The 18,991-nt window shown below is 53.4% G+C and overlaps 7 protein-coding genes across 7 annotated transcripts; 6 read left to right on the top strand and 1 right to left on the bottom strand.

Moving 5' to 3' along the window:
• Positions 1-7: 7 nt before the first annotated feature.
• AYL99_00118 (hypothetical protein) lies at positions 8-2,390 on the top strand (the record flags this gene model as incomplete). The annotated part of the gene is made up of 5 exons (XM_018831634.1): positions 8-69; positions 141-220; positions 300-332; positions 863-1,115; positions 1,169-2,390. 5 exons carry the CDS (start codon positions 8-10, stop codon positions 2,388-2,390), a joined length of 1,650 nt encoding a protein of 549 aa, XP_018697513.1.
• Positions 2,391-3,197: 807 nt separating this feature from the next.
• AYL99_00117 (hypothetical protein) lies at positions 3,198-4,154 on the bottom strand (the record flags this gene model as incomplete). The annotated part of the gene is made up of 1 exon (XM_018831633.1): positions 3,198-4,154. One exon carries the CDS (start codon positions 4,152-4,154, stop codon positions 3,198-3,200), a length of 957 nt encoding a protein of 318 aa, XP_018697512.1.
• A 1,219-nt stretch (positions 4,155-5,373) lies between these two features.
• AYL99_00116 (hypothetical protein) lies at positions 5,374-6,530 on the top strand (the record flags this gene model as incomplete). Its single annotated transcript, XM_018831632.1, has 2 exons — positions 5,374-6,281; positions 6,356-6,530. The coding sequence occupies 2 exons, from the start codon at positions 5,374-5,376 to the stop codon at positions 6,528-6,530; spliced, it is 1,083 nt and encodes a 360-aa protein (XP_018697511.1).
• A 523-nt stretch (positions 6,531-7,053) lies between these two features.
• AYL99_00115 (hypothetical protein) lies at positions 7,054-7,650 on the top strand (the record flags this gene model as incomplete). Its single annotated transcript, XM_018831631.1, has 1 exon — positions 7,054-7,650. The coding sequence occupies one exon, from the start codon at positions 7,054-7,056 to the stop codon at positions 7,648-7,650; it is 597 nt and encodes a 198-aa protein (XP_018697510.1).
• Positions 7,651-8,128: 478 nt separating this feature from the next.
• On the top strand, positions 8,129-12,757 carry AYL99_00114 (hypothetical protein; the record flags this gene model as incomplete). The annotated part of the gene is made up of 2 exons (XM_018831630.1): positions 8,129-8,476; positions 8,537-12,757. The coding sequence occupies 2 exons, from the start codon at positions 8,129-8,131 to the stop codon at positions 12,755-12,757; spliced, it is 4,569 nt and encodes a 1,522-aa protein (XP_018697509.1).
• Positions 12,758-13,870: 1,113 nt separating this feature from the next.
• AYL99_00113 (hypothetical protein) lies at positions 13,871-14,347 on the top strand (the record flags this gene model as incomplete). Its single annotated transcript, XM_018831629.1, has 1 exon — positions 13,871-14,347. One exon carries the CDS (start codon positions 13,871-13,873, stop codon positions 14,345-14,347), a length of 477 nt encoding a protein of 158 aa, XP_018697508.1.
• Positions 14,348-14,926: 579 nt separating this feature from the next.
• AYL99_00112 (hypothetical protein) lies at positions 14,927-18,301 on the top strand (the record flags this gene model as incomplete). The annotated part of the gene is made up of 2 exons (XM_018831628.1): positions 14,927-17,956; positions 18,059-18,301. 2 exons carry the CDS (start codon positions 14,927-14,929, stop codon positions 18,299-18,301), a joined length of 3,273 nt encoding a protein of 1,090 aa, XP_018697507.1.
• Positions 18,302-18,991: the final 690 nt, after the last annotated feature.

Below are 18,991 nucleotides of genomic sequence, written 5' to 3'. Positions count from 1 at the left end.
AATCACAATGGGTCAACCATCTCAACCGGCGTCCAACGCCATCATCTACACCACTTACGCCGCTTTCCTGTGCGCATCCCATTACCCAGAGCTCTAGCAGCAAGAGCATGAGAAGGACGACTAACGATGTACCCAACTAGTGTCTTCGGCCTCTTCGTCGCATGGACGCTGCGGCACCAGACAAAGGGCGAGTATCTCGCTACCTTGCGAACACAGAAGGGTACAAAACATAACTCCATTCGGCCAACCTTCAAGTAACCCGCCCGACAAGAAAGAGTCAGTAGCTAATACATTTCCAGGCATACCTTTGGCTTTCAACTTCATCGCGTCGGGTGAGTGTGCTCGAAGAGCAGCAACAGCCTGAAGCGGCAGCAGCACGAGGGTCAGGCACCGTCGACTACCAGAGCGCAACCAGCAATGGGCGAGGTGGTACAGGACCTCATTTGATCGATACAATACTTTGACTTCTTGGTATGCTGAGCAAAGCTCTCCATCTGAGGTTCGTATGCTTGCATCAACGCCATTGGCTCTTGTTGCTCTTGGCCGACAGAAGAATCCTGCTCTGCTCTCCTACTCTGATTGTCTTTATCAAACAGGTGCAGGCGTGGAGTTGGCTTCTTTCCGACGCCAAAGGCTCAAGGGCCAATGCGCAGCACTACGGGCGCTTGTATCTGATCGTTTCCCTCGCCCGTCATCCACCTGGCTGTCTATTCAAGCAGCCAGAGATGAAGGGGTCGCGAAATGCTGATGACACAATGCTGAGATTGTACCGTCAAAACTCGATCAAGTTAATGCTTGCGTGGGAAACGTGCTGCCAGCTTCTTCCTAACCTTGACCCCCTTCCCCTCTTCCTGAAGACCAGCCGTACTGATCAAGTCCTCTATTCTCGCCAAAACAGCTTTGGGTTCAGGTATCTTATTTTCATACCCCCAGATCTCCACCATCGCGGGTGTCCAGGGCCTTGTGGTCTACAGTCTCGCCTCGGCCCTACCACTTCTTGTCTTTGCCTATCTGGGCCCCATTATCAGGAGAAAATGTCCCGAGGGGTTTGTACTCACGGAGTGGACACGCCAGCGATATGGAGCTATTGCTGCCTTATACCTCTCTGCTCTGACGTACGAACTTCCTCCTCTTCTCACTCGTTCTCTCCGCGTCTAACGCAAACCAGGCTCATCACCCTTTTCCTCTACATGGTCGCCGAGCTTTCTGCTCTCCAACAAATCATCAATGCACTCACGGGGCTCAATGGCCTCCCGGTCGTCATAGTGGAATGCGCCGTGACCACAATCTACACTTCGCTAGGCGGCTTCAAAGTCTCTTTCATCACGGACAACATCCAAGGTGTCATGGTGGTAGGTCTTCTGATCATTGGGTGCATCACTGTCGGCGTGGAAACCCATGTTCAACACGATTTGATTGAGAAGAGCGGATACCTGAACGCAAGCTTGCTCGGCTGGCAATTGGTATATATCCTGCCCGTGGCGATCCTCACGAACGATTTCTTCATTTCAGGATTTTGGATGAGGACGTTTGCAGCGAAGACGGATAAAGATCTCTGGGTTGGGGTTAGCATTGCGACCGTGGCTGTCGCCATCATCTTGACACTTTGCGGCGTGTCTGGGCTTTTGGCAGGGTGGTCTGGCGCATTGGGCGATCCGCCTCAACAGTCGTCGATCGCCTTCTTCCTGCTCCTGGAACAGCTTCCCGCTTGGGTCGTGGGGATCGTGCTTGTCATGACGATTGCCCTGTCCACCGCCGCATTCGACAGCTTTCAGTCGGCCATGGTCAGCACAGGATCCAACGACATCTTTCGCAACAGGTTGAACCTATGGATTCTCCGAGCGACCGTTGTGTTGATCATTGTCCCAGTGGTGGTTGTGGCATTGAAGTCTCCCTCCGTGTTACAGATCTACTTGATCTCCGACCTCATCTCCGCGTCGTCGATTCCTGTTTTGGTCATCGGTCTCAGTGACCGATGCTACGCTTGGCGCGGGTTTGAAGTCGTCGTCGGAGGCCTGGGCGGTATATTGACTGTCTTCCTGTTCGGCCTTGTGTTTTACAAGGGTGATGCCAGCGCCGCAGGGGCTCTTCTGTTGCTGGAAGACGGCCTCTACGGGGACGATTGGTCAGCCTTTGGGGCGTTTGTGGCTGCCCCTGTGGGTGGACTTCTGTGGGCACTGGGTGCGTTTGGATTGAGGCTCGCTGTCCAGTGGTGCACCGCGAAGATTCGAGGCACCAAGTTCGATGCGCTGGATAAGCCCGCGGCGCCGACGGCCAGCTTCTACACTGGGAGAGTCAGCTCTCCCACGGGCGACTCTGAGAGAGAGGTCTATGCTGACGAGGACGGAGTTGTGAGGAGTCAAGTCGAAGTCAAGGGCAAGTTCTTTTAAGTACTAAAGAGCTGTTTGAACGGACGGCGTTAGGAAGAGACGAGTCCGCTGAAACGAGGGTGACGCGACGCGACGCTTCTTGGGGAGAAAGGCGTCACAGCCCCGAGCTCTCCTCCCTTGGCGCCGTCGTTGTTGGGTCTAGATGAAGTAAAAGAAAGGAAGATTGCGAGGAAGGCAGGGCGAGCGGGGAGAATCTTGTCCAGTCCAGTTCGGTCTCTTGCAGCACACGGTGTTCAGCCTTCACCACAACACACAACAACAGGCTTGTCTATAACTTTTTTTGGCCCCTTCCCCGGATCAACAACGCGACTTGACGGATCGATTAACCATCATTCCCAGCTTTGGGGAATCCAGCCCACCTACCCACCTGACTACTTGCGTTAAGAAAACCAGCTTTCAACGAAGAGATAGACGGATGCACGCCGATAGCTGCAGGGCGGAAAGGGGGATGTGGGATGTGGGATGTGGGATATAGGACATGAGGATGGACAAACGGGGATCATCATGTATGACGGGGGTCGTTTTCATATCGCAGCAGGGTCGAATACCTGCGCAATACATTCATTTACAGGCATGGTGTTAATCATTGCGCCATTTCTCGTCCGCTGCGTCTAGGTATGCGTATGTGTATCCGCTCGCTTCTAATTCTTCGTCTAAGCCTCAATCAGTATATGAGACGCCGGGTTTGTTGGTTCCTTCCACCCATCTATCTATGCTCATCATTTCTACCTCCTGTACCTACGCCCTGATTTTCCTCAGGTTGGTTTGCCCGTCTATCTGTCTGTCGGTTTTCTAAACACTGCGTCCTTACTGTCCGTCGACTTTTGCCCGGAGCAGCGCTTCATCCAGCTTTCCTTGCTTCCTCTCGTCCTCGAAGACCGGCCTCGTCAGCTCAAACCCATCCACCACCCTGGCGTACGTGATGCCCCCCAGTCTGGCCACGGGCCGCAGCACGGCCGGGTCGATCAGCGTGCGGTCCTCGTTGATGGCGTCCTCGCGGACCCAGAAGCGCACGCCCTCGATGATTGCCAGCACGCCGGTCTTTTTGCCCGGCGTCTGCAGCGACCGCGACGCGAACTCCTGCGTTGACACCAACTTGCCCTCGACGCTGAAGACGCTCTCCTGCACGCGGGAGCATTGGACCACGTCACAGGGGGCCGGAGTCAGGCCCGACACGCCCCACTCGGACACGCCGTAGGGCAGGTCGATGGCGCAGGCGTTGGCGGCCTCGACGAAGTCCTCGGAGATGATGTTGATGACGCACTCGCGGCTGTCCAGCAGGTTGCGCAGCGAGTCCTTGGCGTTGTCGAAGCCGCCGGCGAACCCGACGCAGAAGATGGGCGGGTCGTGGTTGAATAGTTGCGTGTACGAAAAGGGCGCCAGGTTCGTCGACGACCCGTCGGCCGACCGCGTCGACAGGAACCCCACGGGCCGCGGGATGATGCCACTGATGAGGAGTTTGTAGTTCTGCACGGGCTGGCGGCCGGGCGCATAGGGATCGATGCTGATGTGTTGCTTCTGCGTCGTCTCGTTGGCTGTGGTATTGGTGGTGGTGGTGGCGGTGGTGGTGTCTGCTGCTCCCGACCCGTACGTCCACTCGGGATTCCGCGTCTTGGTGTATCGGAACGTGTGCGACTCGTCCCAGTCCGGGCGCGAGGCCTGCACTTGGGCAAAGTCGCCGTGCGGGTTGCGCTTCACGCTGGCCTCGGCGTCGTGCTTCTCCTGTGCTTCCTGCGGGTTGGACGGGGCGGCGGCGGCGGACATGTTGGCACGGCAGGGAGGTTGCCGATATCAAGACGAAATGAATGAAGGGAATGAGTTCTGCGGGGGAAGTAAAAGGCGGGCTGAGGCAGAGTCGAGTTGGTTTTATTCTTGATGCTGTTGGTGGTCGTTTCTGTGTGAGTGTGTGTACTCTCCCCTCCCTTATCCGAAATGAAGTGAGAGTAAGCACCGAGTAAGCCTAATTGTCGGGCTCCTAGGCTCCCCGGGTGCCAGGCTGTTTCCCTAAAAAATGGAGGCTTAGAAATCGCAGCTGCTTGTAATTGACCTGGGATGAATCACCTGTTCGAGGAGCACCAGAGCTGTCTGGCTATAAGCCACAAATCGACCCAAAGGAATCAAGATGTGTGTGGCATGATCATCCACCAGGGAACGAGGTAGGTACCAGTAAATAGATATTCGGTTTCACTGTGTCTATATCCGTAGAGCGGCCAAGATATATACACACACAGTCGGAGTCGGAGTCGGAGTCGTCGTGGTTGTTTGGTCGACTGAGGAACTATTAACTCTACGTCATGACTTTGTTGGGCGGGAATGGAACATCTAATAATATTAATATGATTATTGATACGAGGTACTCAGATAAATTGTCCTGTTTGTATAGTAATCATGTGCCCCGGCGCCAGTTCATTGCAGCCCTTTATGCTGATAATTTATAACAGGATTTGATATAACTTATATCTTTTCTCTGGCAAGAAGAATCGGAAAGGAGGAGCCTTGAACATGATTATACATACACCCGTCTGCGTCTCTGTGATATGTACAAACACCTCGTACTCTCCGTTCAAGCTAACGAATCAACCTGCCTCTTGGTCTCTGCTCCTCCTCCCCCTCCTCTGCTGTTTATGTAACTTCTAATCTCAACTCTCCTTTCCTCTCGGGCGGCGGGAGATATCCACAGCCAATCTCCCCCAATCAACCATCACCTCCTCCCTCCACGGCATGCAGAAAAGCAAAGCAAAGCGAAGCGACCCATCCCTCACGAGGCCCGTCGAGAAGTGGAGATGTGCGACTTTTGCGGGGTCAGAGTTTCGTGGCATGTTGGTGCTCCTGATACGAGCCGGACATGGTCTCGACGACTCTATTACTTGACGGTGTGGCCCGAGTAGAGTAGAGGACAGACGTCTGATAACTTGTCGTTATTCTTCAATCTCTCGCTGACCTCTCACTGCAACCCTCCCCAGTCCCCTAACCAGGATACCCAATGCCGGCAGACTACGAGACGTACGACCTGGGCGATTTCGCCCTGCAGAGCGGCGCCACCATCCCCAAGGCATGGATCGCATACAAGACCTTCGGCTCGTCCAGCAATCCGGCCGTGCTCTACCCGTCGTGGTACTCGGGTCTCATCTCTGACAATGAGTGGCTGATCGGCACCGACAAGACCCTCAACCCGGAGAAATACTTCATCATCATCACCGCCCTCTTCGGCAATGGCCAGTCCATCAGCCCGTCCAACTCGGATGTGGTGCCCTTCCCCGACGTCACCTTCTACGATAACGTCAAGGCTCAATACCGCCTGCTCACAGAGAAGCTGGGAATCCAGCACCTGAGAGCCGTGCTCGGCTGGAGCATGGGCGCTGCCCAGTCGTTCCAGTGGGCCACCCAGTATCCAGACTTCGTGGACATCTCGGTACCCTTCTGCGGCAGCGCCAAGACGTCCATCCACAACCAAGTGTTTTTGGAAGGCGTCAAGTCGGCGCTGTTGGCAGGCAAGGGGCTCAGTTCTGCGGGGAGTACCTTTGGCCGGGTTGAGAATGCCCAGGATACCGTCGCGGTCAAGTCCAACCGCCAGTGGTCCGATCAGGAGAAGGCTGCGGGTCTCAAGGCCTTTGGGAGAGGATATGCCGGCTGGGGTTTCTCGCAGGCCTTTTATCGCGAAAAGCTTCACGAATCTGCCTATGGTGCCAAGGATCTGGAGGCCTTCATGGTCAACTTCTGGGAGGCGTGGGCCTTGTCAAAAGATCCCGAGAACCTGTTAGTCATGCTGTACACCTGGCAGGCGGGAGACGTCAGCCAGCAAGAACCTTACAATGGAGACTTCGAGGCGGCCATGAGGGCGATTAAGGCGAAGACGTTGGTGCTGCCCAGCAAGACGGATCTTTATTTCCCGTAAGTGTTCCCTGAACCGCCCTCGACTAGAGGACTTGACTCCCCATCACTCACGTCATTCTGCTTCTTCACAGGCCCGAAGATTCCGAGTATGAAGTCAAAAACATGTCTCCTGGCGTGGGCCAGCTCGATGTCTACCCTAGCATATGGGGACATTGGGCTGGGGGGCCGCCGGGCAATATGGAGGATGTCAGGTGGCTGGATGAGCGCCTGGCTAAGCTCTTCGCGGAGGCGCCGAAGAACGGATGAGCTCCCTCGGGAGATCGGACAGATATGAGGAGGGAGGTGTCGCCGGACGAAATTGAAACGATCTCTATCTTGGAACTGCGTGTGACGTACGTATTTGAGGGGAGCCGATTAGGAGCCGATCCTGTAGCTCAGAGTAGTTTTGCGTACGGCCGTTCTCCGCCTGTACCTAGGGTATCAAGGACGCTTGGTTTGGTCTCTCTGCCAAATAGACACTTACCGTATGGTTTTTGGTACAGGCGGGCCGCTCCCGATTTGGCGCATTATCCTTGTGACTGGCGGGCTCGGTACCGCATTAGAGACCCGATGTAGCAGCGTGGAGAACGGACAATTCCATCCAGCGAACCCTCCAGGGCTCACAAAATCCTGAGATAAACGGTGTTTTAAACGTCGTCGAGCCGCAGACCGGGCAGAGACCAAAAAAACCCTGAACTCAAGATCAGCTTGACGGACGGAAGAACACACGCTCACCACCACAGCCCGCGGGAGAGTCTTGCGATCCTTATAACGAACCGGCAATTACATCATGGCGTCGGACTTCAAGTCAATCCATCTGAACCATGAGATCCCAGATCTTTCTGGTTCCTTTGAGATCACCTGTCCTCCAGCAACAGACATCTGGGACAAGCCACCTGCAACGCACTCGTTCAATGCGCCAATCATATACAAAACCAGCACGGTCGGCTCATTCAGGTCGGCAAAGGTGAAAGTGGCGGCACCCTGGAAAGACAAGTACGATCAAGGCGGACTGTGTCTGGTCATCAAAACAAAAGACACCACTCGCTGGGTCAAGACAGGTATTGAGTTTCTCGACAATGTGCCGCTGGTGGGCACCGTGGCAAAGGACCGGTGGGCAGATTGGAGTCTCAGGCCTTTGCTCGCCGAGACGCTGAGCATCGAACACACGGCCATTGTTGAGATGGAGAATGCCAGCGACGGAAGCCTCTGGGTGTGGCTTGTCAGTGAGAGCGGGAAGAGGTTACCGTTGAGGGAAGTGACGTGGTGGGGTGATGTGCCTAAGGAGACCGAGGTTTGGATTGGCGTCTACGCTGCGAAGCCGGCACCGCATGGGGAGAAGGACGATCTGATTGTGACGTTTGAGGGCTTGGATATTCAGTCGTAGAAAGGGAGAGGGCGAGTCGAAGGGCGGCGTTGGTAGCTCGTGAAGAGAGGGCGCCTGCGATGGTGGACGAGCTTGTGAGAAGCTCCAGATAATACCACATCCAATGGGTTCAACAATAGAAGGCTGAGTGAGGCCGAGTAAGCAAGCTGTGATCAGAGACAGGGCAGGACTGGACTGGACCTTGAGAGGCAGAAGCAACAATAACGGCGCAAATGTGTCGAATGGTGGGTGGTTTGACGCGTCCTAGCTCAATACAAAATGTAACTGCGCACGCGTTTTCCGGCGTCTCCTCATCTACTACTTGTGCATCACCGCCTCCTACATACTAGCTACCTCAACACAATCGACCTGTCGCTCAAAAAACACCTCGCCGAAAACTACTATTCCTTGCTTCTCGACCCTCTCAAACGAAGCAGTCGTATCTCGATCGTCCATGGCCCAAATATGACGGTCGACTCGTGACACCCCTCCTTGCAACATGCCCCTTCGGCCTGCCAATGCGCCCGGCCCCGGAGAGGCTGCACATGGTTCTGGTCGATACAATATACCTGGCCTTCAGTTTAATGAGACACTGACATGGCGCGCTGGCCGCCCACTGGGCGTGGCAGACCTTCTCGCGCGACTCCAGACGCTTGCAGCCCAGCTACGCAACTATGATCTCGACCAAGTCGACTCGCGTGCCTTTACGACCCTGGCGCTCGACCTGGCGAATACCAATCTTCTCGGCCACAAGGATAAGGGTGTGAGAGCATGGACTGTCTCCTGCATCGTGGATGTTCTCAGGATCTGCGCCCCTGATGCGCCGTTCGTCGAGGCGCAGTTGAAGGTGAGCAGGCACTTCCCCGCCACATATAATCGAAGGCATCACAGTTGACAAGGGCTGTAGGACATTTTCACGGTCATCATCAACTCGATTCTGCCGGCCCTTGCAGACCCAACCAATGAGTACAACGCGCAACATGTGTACATCCTCGCCTCCCTGGCCGAGTCGCAAAGCATTTTGTTGGTCACCGACATTCCGAACCATGAAAGCTTGATCACGTCTCTCTTCACCACGGCGTTCGATGTGGTCGCCGGCTCTGGAAGTACAGCCTCGGGAGTGGAGGTATCAAAGAGTGTGGAATACCATTTAAAGAACCTGCTGGCTGCAGTGGTTGATGAGATTGACCTTCCTCCGGAGGTGACAGATATTATCATTTCCCAGTTCATGCGCGTGGACGCTCGCAACATCCAGGAAAATGGAACCAAAGGCAAAAAAAGGGATCTCGAGGACACCAAGCAGGCGACGCTGCTGCTCAAGGATTACCCTCCAGCATACAACATGGCCAAGTCCCTCTGTACCACCTGTCCCGAGAAGATGACTGTCCAAATCACCCAATATTTTGGGACGGTGATTGTTGAGGCGACCAGTGCGCCAGATGTTCCTCAGCCTTCCCACAAACGGACTGCTTCGGATGCCGCTGGCGACGGCGAAGAAAGAGAGGGTCTAGCAGATTTGCGAAAAGCCCATCGTTTACTCCGAGAGTTGTGGCGTGCGTGCCCTGATGTCCTCCTAAATGTTATTCCTCAGATTGAGGCCGAATTCTCGGCGGACTCGCCCACTCTCCGTCGACTGGCGACTGAAACCATCGGAGACATTACTGCCGGGATAGGCATTGCTGGGCTCCCTCCATCGAGACCCCTCGATCCCGCAGCTTATCCCTTGCCCTCTATAGACCGTCAAGAAGAGGTCCCTGTGCAAGTACAAAACCCCCTCCTAACTCCAGCCTCCCCCAAGCCATTCATGGCTGTCCACGCTGCGGCATATCAGTCCTTCCTCGGGCGTCGGAACGATAAGTCATTTGCCGTTCGCGAAACATGGGCTATCGCCGCTGCTCGAATCTTGTGCACGTCCGCTGGGGGCATCGGATTGAACCAGCAGGAACTGGAGGACTTGCTTGCCGGCTTTGCTCAGATGCTTCGCGATTCAGAAGAACATGTTCGCCTGGCGGCCATTCGGTCCATGGCGACCTTTGCCTATACGAGTATGATCAACATTCTGGGTGCAGATGGCGGTCTGGCGGAACGCCTGTCTGTGTTTTCTTCGTTGGCTGAACGTGTTACCGACCGAAAGCATCACGTCAGAGAGGCAGCGGTTGAACTGCTGGGCCGGATTTGGGGTGTCGCCTCGAGCGACATTGAGTCAGGCAACGAGGTCGTCAAGAGCACTATTGGAGATATCCCCAACCGGATATTCGGCGCTTATTTCACCAACGAGCCCCATGTTCACGCCTTGATTGACAAAGTTCTGTATGAAAGCCTGTTGCCGCTCTCTTTTCCGCCGTCAAAATTCCACCTGCCACGCACAGGTGCAGAGAGTCACAGACAACGGGGCCCAGACAAAGAGAGTGACTCACAAGAAGGTTCGCAGTTCGATCCCGATGCCGTCAGAGCCCGTCGCATTCTAACACTCGTCCAAAGCTTGGACGTCCGACCACGAGCGGTATTTTTCAGCCTTCAGAATCGACAGGTTCAAATGAGCAAAGGTATGAGGGTATTCCTGGCGACCTGTGAGGAGTACAATGGAGGCGTGCTGGAAGACGAATCATCACAGACAGCGCTTGAGCGGCGTCTCACCCGCATGATCGAGCAACTCTCTAAAAGCTTCCCTGAACCAGCTGTGGTTTCTGCTGATCTCTGGAGATTTGCGAAGCAACACAACCGCCGTTGGTATCAGTTGATACGGTTCGCCACTGGTCCTGAGCACGATTATCGCACAGTTACCAAGGCTATCAAGGAGCTCATCAAACGCATCCGGGAAAGCCAGGGCGGCCTACAATCACTTGTTGATACGATTCAACCGCTCTTGCACCGGTGTGCTTTGCTTGTCTATAATCGAAGCCATGTTCCCACGATTATGGCTTTATCGCGGACCGATGAGAGCGGCCTGGGTGAGGTGGCTCACGAGGTTTTAAAAGAGATCTCTGCTCGGAACCCGGAAGTGCTCAAGCACCACATCCAGGCACTGTGCACGGAGCTGGAGGATGAGGCGCCGTCAGCTACGACACCCGAGAAAGATGGCGCCCCTGACACCCTCAAGGCGTGTGCGGCATTTGCTCGAAAATACCCGTCGGAACTGCCCAAGGAGGGCAAGTTCCTGACCGCGTTAGCACAGTTCGCCTTGTTCTCGAAGTCCCCAAGGGCAGCAAAACATGCCGTGTCCATCATCATGCTGGTGGCGGATGAAAAGGAAATGTGTGGGAAAGACGTGCTGTCAAAGGCGCTGGCAGGTATTGGGTCTGGCGGTCCTCATTTCCTTGCCCGCTTGGCAGCGATCGCGCAGGTCTGTCTCCTCACAACCTCCGCGGCAGATTTCGATTGGACTGTGGTTGAGAAACTTGCCCTCTCAGAAATCTTGCTAAAGAACCAGTCGCCTCGTAAGGAGGATGATCCTGATGGCGCCTGGGATGAGAGGCCAGATGATGAGACAAGGGCCAAAGAATTGGCCTTGAAGATCCTCGTTAATCGCTGTCGGGCCCAGGACGAAACCCTGAGTTCGCCAGTGGTCCAAAAAACATTTACGTATCTCATCGCTTTAATTACGAATGAAGGAGAAATAACGCCTTCGAAAGATACGCCCCTCGCACAGAAGAACCGACTCAGGCTCAGCGCTGCACATCTGATACTGAAGCTCTGCAGCCACAGGAGAAAATTCGAAGACTTCATTGCCCCTCAGACGTTCATTTCCATTGTGATGATCACAGTCCAACCTCCAAATCCGGTACGGGCTGGGTTTGTCAACACATTGAAGAAGTATCTGGGTCTCAACCGCTTGGCTCATCGGTGGTTCACCGCCTTCTTCCTTCTCGCTTTTGAGCCAGACGTGGAGCTGCGGACGTCCACGGTTACCTGGATTCGAGCGCGTGTGCAATTCTTTGCCAGGCAGCAGCTTCAAGCAGGTTCAGCAGAAAAGAAAGTGTATCAAAATGTAATGGAGTCGACATTTGCACGTCTGCTCAGTGTACTAGCCCATCATGCGGATTTCCCGAGCAAGGACAGCGACGACTATGACGGAGAGTTGCTGGATTTCGCCAAATATATCATCTTCTACCTTTACACTGTGGCCACGGAAGACAATCTCTCGTTGATTTTCCACATTGCGCAACGCGTCAAGAGCGCCAGGGACGGTATCGTGGGTACGGATGATGCAAGTGAGCGGTTGTATATCCTTAGCGATCTATCTCAAGCGGCCATCCGAACTTACGCAGACATCATGCCAGCGCATGCAAAGGGTGTCAACCTCCTGCAGACCTGGCCCGGCAAAGTCAGTCTTCCCCGGAATTTGTTCAAAGCGCATCCTAGTCACGAAGCAGCGCAGGAAATTGCCGAGAGGAATTATCTACCGGAGGATGTCGCCGTCGGATTGGAGAAGATGATGCGGATCTATATCAGGGAGTTGAAAAATACCGTCCAACCAATTAAGCGGGCACTGACTGGCGAGAGGAAGCGAAAGAGCGACGCGGCGAGACTTAACGATGGGGAGGATGGCGAGCAAGGCCCACAGAAGGCGGCGAAGAGACTGAAGAAAAGCACTCCCGCCATCCGCAAGACATCTCAACCAAAGCGCAGAAGCTCTGAAACTTCCGAATCCGCCAGCAGTCCTACATTGCCTTCACGGAAGAGCAACCGGGCTTCCCACGTGGTGTCATATTTAGAGTCGGATGCCGAGAACGGGGATGTGGAGATGGAAGACGCAGATTGGCGCAGTGCTAGCCCGGCGACTCGAAGACCGATTAAGAGGACGAAGCGAAGCCTTGACAAACACCAGGATCAGCAGGAAGAAAAGAACGACGAAGTCGACGAAGAGCGAGAAGAGAAGATCGACATTAAAGTTCCAGAGAGAGGACCTGACGATGAAATCCATGTCCACAAGGAGGTAAACGGGGGTCAGACGGTAGCAAAAGGGGCCACATTCCCACCACGGACGAGAAAGAAGCATACGGCTGCTGGAAAAGAGCTGCAAAGGAAGAAGACCGCGGTAAAGAAAACCGTGACTCCTGAGCAACAGACAGACCCAATAGAACGGCCAGTACGGACGACCCGGCAGACGAGGAGCACGAAGACGTGAGTTAAGGGAATGAGCAGACGGTATTTTTGTGCATCCACCCGTACTTGTGTTGTCGTAGGCCTTCAGGCGGCGATTTTCGGGAAAACTAATGTGCTGTATCGAGCATGGAAGATGGACTGAGTATACCACGAACATGGATGATACGAATGACTGTGTTAGGGCTATGGAAGCTCTACAAGTACCAGATAATTAACAGATGATGATATCGAACTCGGCGACACAAGCCGTGCAGTGAGTGAAAACTATTGTCAGGCGTAAGGGTAAACGGGCGGGTACCTGTACGAGGTACTTTTGTTTATCTGACGGACGTTCATGGCATCTAACGCGCTAATATTTCACGCTAAATCGCTAGCCTATAGGTATAAAGATATAATGTAGGTGCATGGCGAGCGACGCACTTTCCCACTACCGTCCGATAATATACAGCAGTAAGTAATTCAATTACACTACCACCGTAAGATAAATTCACTTAATCTACTTAGAACTAACGTACAGTAGGTCCGCAAAAGTCACCGGACACTAATGTATACAATTCAAACTATTATTTCTCCACCACCAATGCTTCATTTGTGGTTTTATTTGTTTGAGAGATGTCTACGGAGTACTAGAAAAGAGCATTCTGACTTTCAAGCGTGGCCTTATATATGGACTGCATTTGAAGGAGGCATCGGTCCGCGAAATCGCAACTATCACTGGGATAGTAGTCTACTAGCTTAATATATATAAAAGCATCAATGAGATCATCCTTTGGCGCCTCTTAATGAACAAGATTGAATTTAACAGGTCGGGAACATTACATGAAATCTATGAAATTTCCAGTAATAAACACTTTCGTCAATGGTGGCTGCGCCGGACCAAATTTCGGTCGGGCTGCCGTCTTTCGGGCGGCCTTATCTTGCTTCTCTCCATATCTGGACCAACAACATCTCCTGGGTTTTGTTGTTTCGTCGGTCAAGCGTCGTCGTCAATGATGGGGGGCCTACTTAAGATGTGCTTGCGTCCCCCTGCCGTCCCTTGTTCGCGAGAAATGACTACCTTCTCTGGGTGTTGATTCGAGCAACGCAACTGGGAGATACTCATCCATCAGCTAGACACCTTCACAGCCTGACCATCATGCCGGCACTGTCATCAATTGTCATTGACGCCCCTCCTCAAGACGTCTGGAATGTCCTCGTCGACTTCTCCAGCTGGCCAGATTGGAACACCTGGTTCTCATCTATCCGTGCCCACTCGACCCCCCTTGAACTTGGTACACTGGTCACTTTTACAAATACAATGTCTGACACCGCGAAACCCGGGACTTATACCGCACGCATCACCACGTGGCACCCGGAAACAACAGAGTTCGCGTGGAAGGGGGGTCCCTTGCCCGAATGGCTGGGATGGACTCTGAGGGGTCATCACTGGTTTAAACTGGTGGCCGAGGATGATGGGAAGAAGACACTGTTCGACCATGGCGAAGATGTGGAAGGTTTACTGAGTATGTTGGTCCCCGAAAGCATGATGAGAGATTTGGTCAAGCAGCTGGACAAATTCAATGGAGAGTTGAAGAGACGGGTTGAAGAAGGACCAAAGACCACCGAGCCTTGAGAGACAGAGATCAAGAGGCGAGGGATCGAGGCGGAAATGGCAAGAAATGTCTGCTCTTTTTGTTTACGGTGAGAATCTTTCCCTCGCTGCAAGAGACTTTCCTGCTCCCTACTGACGGAGATAGGTTCGAAGCGAGTCTTGTGTGTATTTTCACATCCCGGTTGAACTGATACCATGGCGTGGCCTTTGCCTGCTCCATGTTCTAGTTTCATCCATCGTCACAGCGACTGTTTACTTCTCTTTGCACCTCCCTCCATGGGCAGCGTTGTTTTACGTCCTCGTTGACCAAGCAACTCCATTTGCTTCGTTGCGGCTTTCAAACCAAAATACAAGCGTTTGTATCACTCAGTTTCGCAAACCCAACCAAATGGGTGCGGAAGATGTATTACACAGACACCCCTGGCTCTCGCTGGGCTACCTGGTGTTGTTGTTATCGCAGCAAACAGTTTGATGTCGTTGGACCCAAGCAATCGCCGCTGTTCGTCTTGCTGATATCCTCTGGAGAGACTCTTCCATCAGAACTATATGTCACCTTCTCCCCTCTTGCGGTCATCCTTTCTTCACTCCCAGTCCTACAAGATGTCTCGATACAATCCCAACTGGGGTCCCCCTAAACGCGCCACTTCCAATGACAATGCTGGTGAGGGACAACCGACACGCCTCACGAATCCAATATTTGGTCTTGGGGACTCCCGGCCAAATAACTCCTCGTCGCAGCATGGACTAACGGCACCTGTCGGTTCAGGCAACAGCCGACCCCAAGGTCAACCAGGTGTTACCCCGAGACCCCAGCAAGCTAATCCCAACCGGACAAACCCTCAAGCAGGTGGTCGAGGGAGAGGCTCGCAATTACCCTACCGCCCGAGACAGCCGCAATCAAGCCCCAGCTCTAGAGGTGGTCAATCACATGGAGGATGGAAAGCACAAGGGACACCAAACGTCGACATTTCGGGAAAACAGCTGCTGGCCAACCATTTCGCCATCACACTAGGCGAGTACAAACAAGTCTATTCTTATGAGTTGAAGATTAGCAGAATCAACACTGAAGCCCAGGAGGAAGAAATTCAAAGATCCACCAGTGATGGTGGTGGTGGCCAGAAGACGCACACAGTCGCAAGACAGAAGAACAAAAGACTCGTATATCTCCTGTTCGAGCAGCTCAAGTTGGAAAACAGTCTTCCGAGCCCCGTCGCCACTGATTACCTGAAGCTGATCATCACTACGAAACAACTAGACGAGAACACCACCAAGTCACGCGAATTCGATTTCTGCGACGAATACTCGGCTGGTCCTGGTCCAGATTGTGACCGCTACCGGGTGGCCTTTGCGAAGCCGAAATTGATCTCTCTGGCTGATCTTTTTGCGTACTATCGTCGATCTGCACAGTCTCAGACACCCGTGGCACCGTTCTCAGAGGAAGCTCTCACTGATGCGACCAATGCTCTTAACATCATCTTCAGCTATCTACCTTACCAACGATGTTTTTCTCGAGATCACAGAACGACTCCCTCGATGACCACGGTGAGGGGGCAGGCGTTCTATGGCATCGCTCCTCATACCCATTCACAGCCAAGACCCCCGTTGACAGATACGGGGACAGTGCTAGACGCCAGTGGTGGCCTCTACAGCATTCCAGGATTCTCGAGAAGCGTTAGAGGCTCATTCGGCCCCTTGGGGCATGTTGACCTCCAAATCTACATCAAAACAGGCTGCTTTTGGCAGCATGGGAGTGTCCAAGATATGATTCATGCCTGGAACAGCCGAAATCTATCGCAGGATCTTGACGCACTTCAAGACTTCCTGCGCCGAGCTCCTGTCAGACTGACATTTGAGGAGCAAGGGCTCGGCCGGTTCTCTACGATCAAAGGACTCGCGCGCATCGACAAGCCGCCAAAAGCTGATAGCTGCAAAATGCAACTTATCAAGCATCAGCATTCCGGCGGCACGGTCAAAGACTACTTTTCCATGAGGCACAATTGGCAGATGAATCGTGACGCTTACGTCGTTAAGATTGGAAAAGAGTCGCGGAAAGAGTACATGACAGTCCCAGCAGACCTGCTCCAAGTCCCGCCCGGGCGGCTGAAACCAGGCGAGATACCCCGGTTCTCGGTTCGATCCCCAAATGACAACTACAATAGGATTATCACTGCAGGCAGACGCACATTTTATTCGACCACACCGGGCGAAGGTGGAGCAGCAGCGTTCCGCCTGACGATTGATCTGAAAATGGCCAAGGTCCCTGTGACGATTTTGGCTCGACCGGATCTTATGTACAAAGCTCGGGGCCACCCGAATCAAGTCAAATGTATTGATGGAGCGTCGATCAATGCAGGTCAATGGAATATCCAAGGTGCAGCCTTTGTGAAACCATCTTCCGGGAAGAAGTGGTCCTGCGTTGAGCTCTCGGCGAAGAGCAGGCGCTTAAAATGCACAACTCTAGGGATCAAGCATTTCGTGGACAACTTGACACAGGCACTGCCGCAATATGGCATGGAGAGATTCGAGTGGTGGCAGTTCAACCGCGAGGACATGAGCCAGCAGCAATACAGCGACGAAGACTTGTTTCCGAGATCGAAGACCGTCTCGGGCTTGCACAAGCAGTACGCCGCCGTCGAAAAGCTGCTCAAAGAGCTCAAGGGGAAAGGAGTTCACCTGGTTGTCCTGCTTCTCCCGTCCCATGACCTGGAACTCTATAGTGCCATCAAACGCGCCGGCGACCAAAGTGTTGGAATAGCCACCGTTTGCCATGTGCTTCGACCGTTTACCAACGCGCTTTGGCCGAAAAGCCTTTTACGCCCGGGCAATCCGCACAGCGCGGTCAACAACGACTTTCTCGCAAATCTGTGCATGAAAATTAATTTGAAAGCGGACCAGACCAGCGTTAATCAGGCCTTGCGCGGCAATCCAAAGATTCTGTCACCGAAGACAATGATCATCGGCATTGATGTGGCACACGGCGGCGGGCCAAGAAAACACTGCCCCAGCGTTGCCGCCGTGGTTGGCAGCGTCAATGCAGAGTTCTCACAATGGCCGGCCAGTCTGTTGGCGAATCCGTGTTCGACGAAAGATGAAGAAGACAAGGAGGCCAACGAGAAGGTGTTGGATCTCGACGTTGCCGTGTACGAGCGACTGCTTGACTATTACGATCGCAACCATGACAAAAACGCCGAAGGACACAAGGACAACGGCGTCCCGGAGCAGATCATTGTTTACCGCGACGGGGTCTCGGAGTCGCAGTTTGCCATGTGCAAGGACTACGAGTATAGCAAGATCGGGGCAGCCCTGAACAAGCTGTTCCAGCACAAGGCTCTTTCTGTCGAGCTCTTGCCCAAGGTCACCCTGATCTGTGCCGTCAAACGACACCACACTCGTCTGTTTCCGGATCCCGATGGGCCCCATGACCCCAATCTCGTGCTGGGCCGGAGTAAAAACGGCATCGAGAACAACAACCCGCTTCCGGGCTGTGTGGTAATGGACCGGATCACGTATGGACGGGGCAACGACTTTTTCCTCGTTGGCCAGAAGGCCATTCAAGGCACGGCGATACCGGTGCATTACAACGTGCTACAAAATCCTCACAACTACGGCATTCAGGACATTGCTAGGATGGTAAGTCGAGCTCCTCTTCCGATCGAGCCCTCTTTCCTTTTATATCTCTCCCTCTCTCTCTCTCTCCTCTCATGTGCTAACTCCGACCGTTTTGAAACCCAGACATACCACCTATGCTACCTCTTCGGTCGCTCGCGCACGTCGGTCGGACCCTGCACGCCCGTCTACTACGCCGACCTGGTGGCCGACCGCGCGCGGTGTTATGTCCGCCAGTTCTACAATCCCCCACGCGACGGCAACGACAACAACAACCCGCTTCGCCCCTTCGACGCCAGTGAACTGCCCGAGTTCAAACACTGTCTCCGCCTTCACCCCGACGTTGCGAAACACATGTTTTACATTTGATCAATCACCGAAGTCCTGCCTTCTTGTCTGTCTGTCTGTCTTGGGACGATATTGTTTTTGAAGTTGAAAGGTTGTTGATTGTGCTGAGTAGCGTGCATGTGCATGCATATTTCTAGCTGGCACGTGGGCCGGGGAAGGGGTCCCGAGGAACGGCCTCGAGGAGCTTTTGTCGGCCCCCTTTTTTCCTCTTTCCTTTCCTGGATAACGGTGAAGATGAGAAGGGGTGATTCTGCACTACGGAACTGCGTACACAACTCAGGCTAGTGTGATTGACGGTTATGAATTATTATCATCGCAGTTTCTTCGACGGGGAAAAAGGGGGCCAAGTGGCTACATAGAATGATATTGGATATTGAATACTGAATACCGAGTACCGAATACTTGATGCTGGATATCACATGCCTGGCAGCAGATAGATTAATCACAATAGCTTCGCTCCTCCTTTTGTACAGTCTCCTCTCCCCTAATTGCATTTCTTCGCTGGAATTGACCCTAGTTAACAACAAACAATAACAAAAGCATCCTTTTCAGTTTCCCTCGCAGGCCCGAATATCTGTCTGTCTGTCTATCTATCCTATCTATCTTATCTAGATATCTCTGTGTCCTTTCCTTCTCTCTCTCCCTCATTTTTTCTCCATGGTCCAAATCGACCTCGCCCTGCCCCCGACCTCGTTCTTCAAAGAGATTATA

Source organism: Fonsecaea erecta (genome assembly GCF_001651985.1).
Source record: "Fonsecaea erecta strain CBS 125763 chromosome Unknown Scaff1, whole genome shotgun sequence".
Lineage (NCBI taxonomy): Eukaryota > Fungi > Ascomycota > Eurotiomycetes > Chaetothyriales > Herpotrichiellaceae > Fonsecaea > Fonsecaea erecta.
The sequence above is the reverse complement of the archived record's forward strand: the minus strand, read 5'-3'. Positions and strand labels throughout refer to the sequence as shown.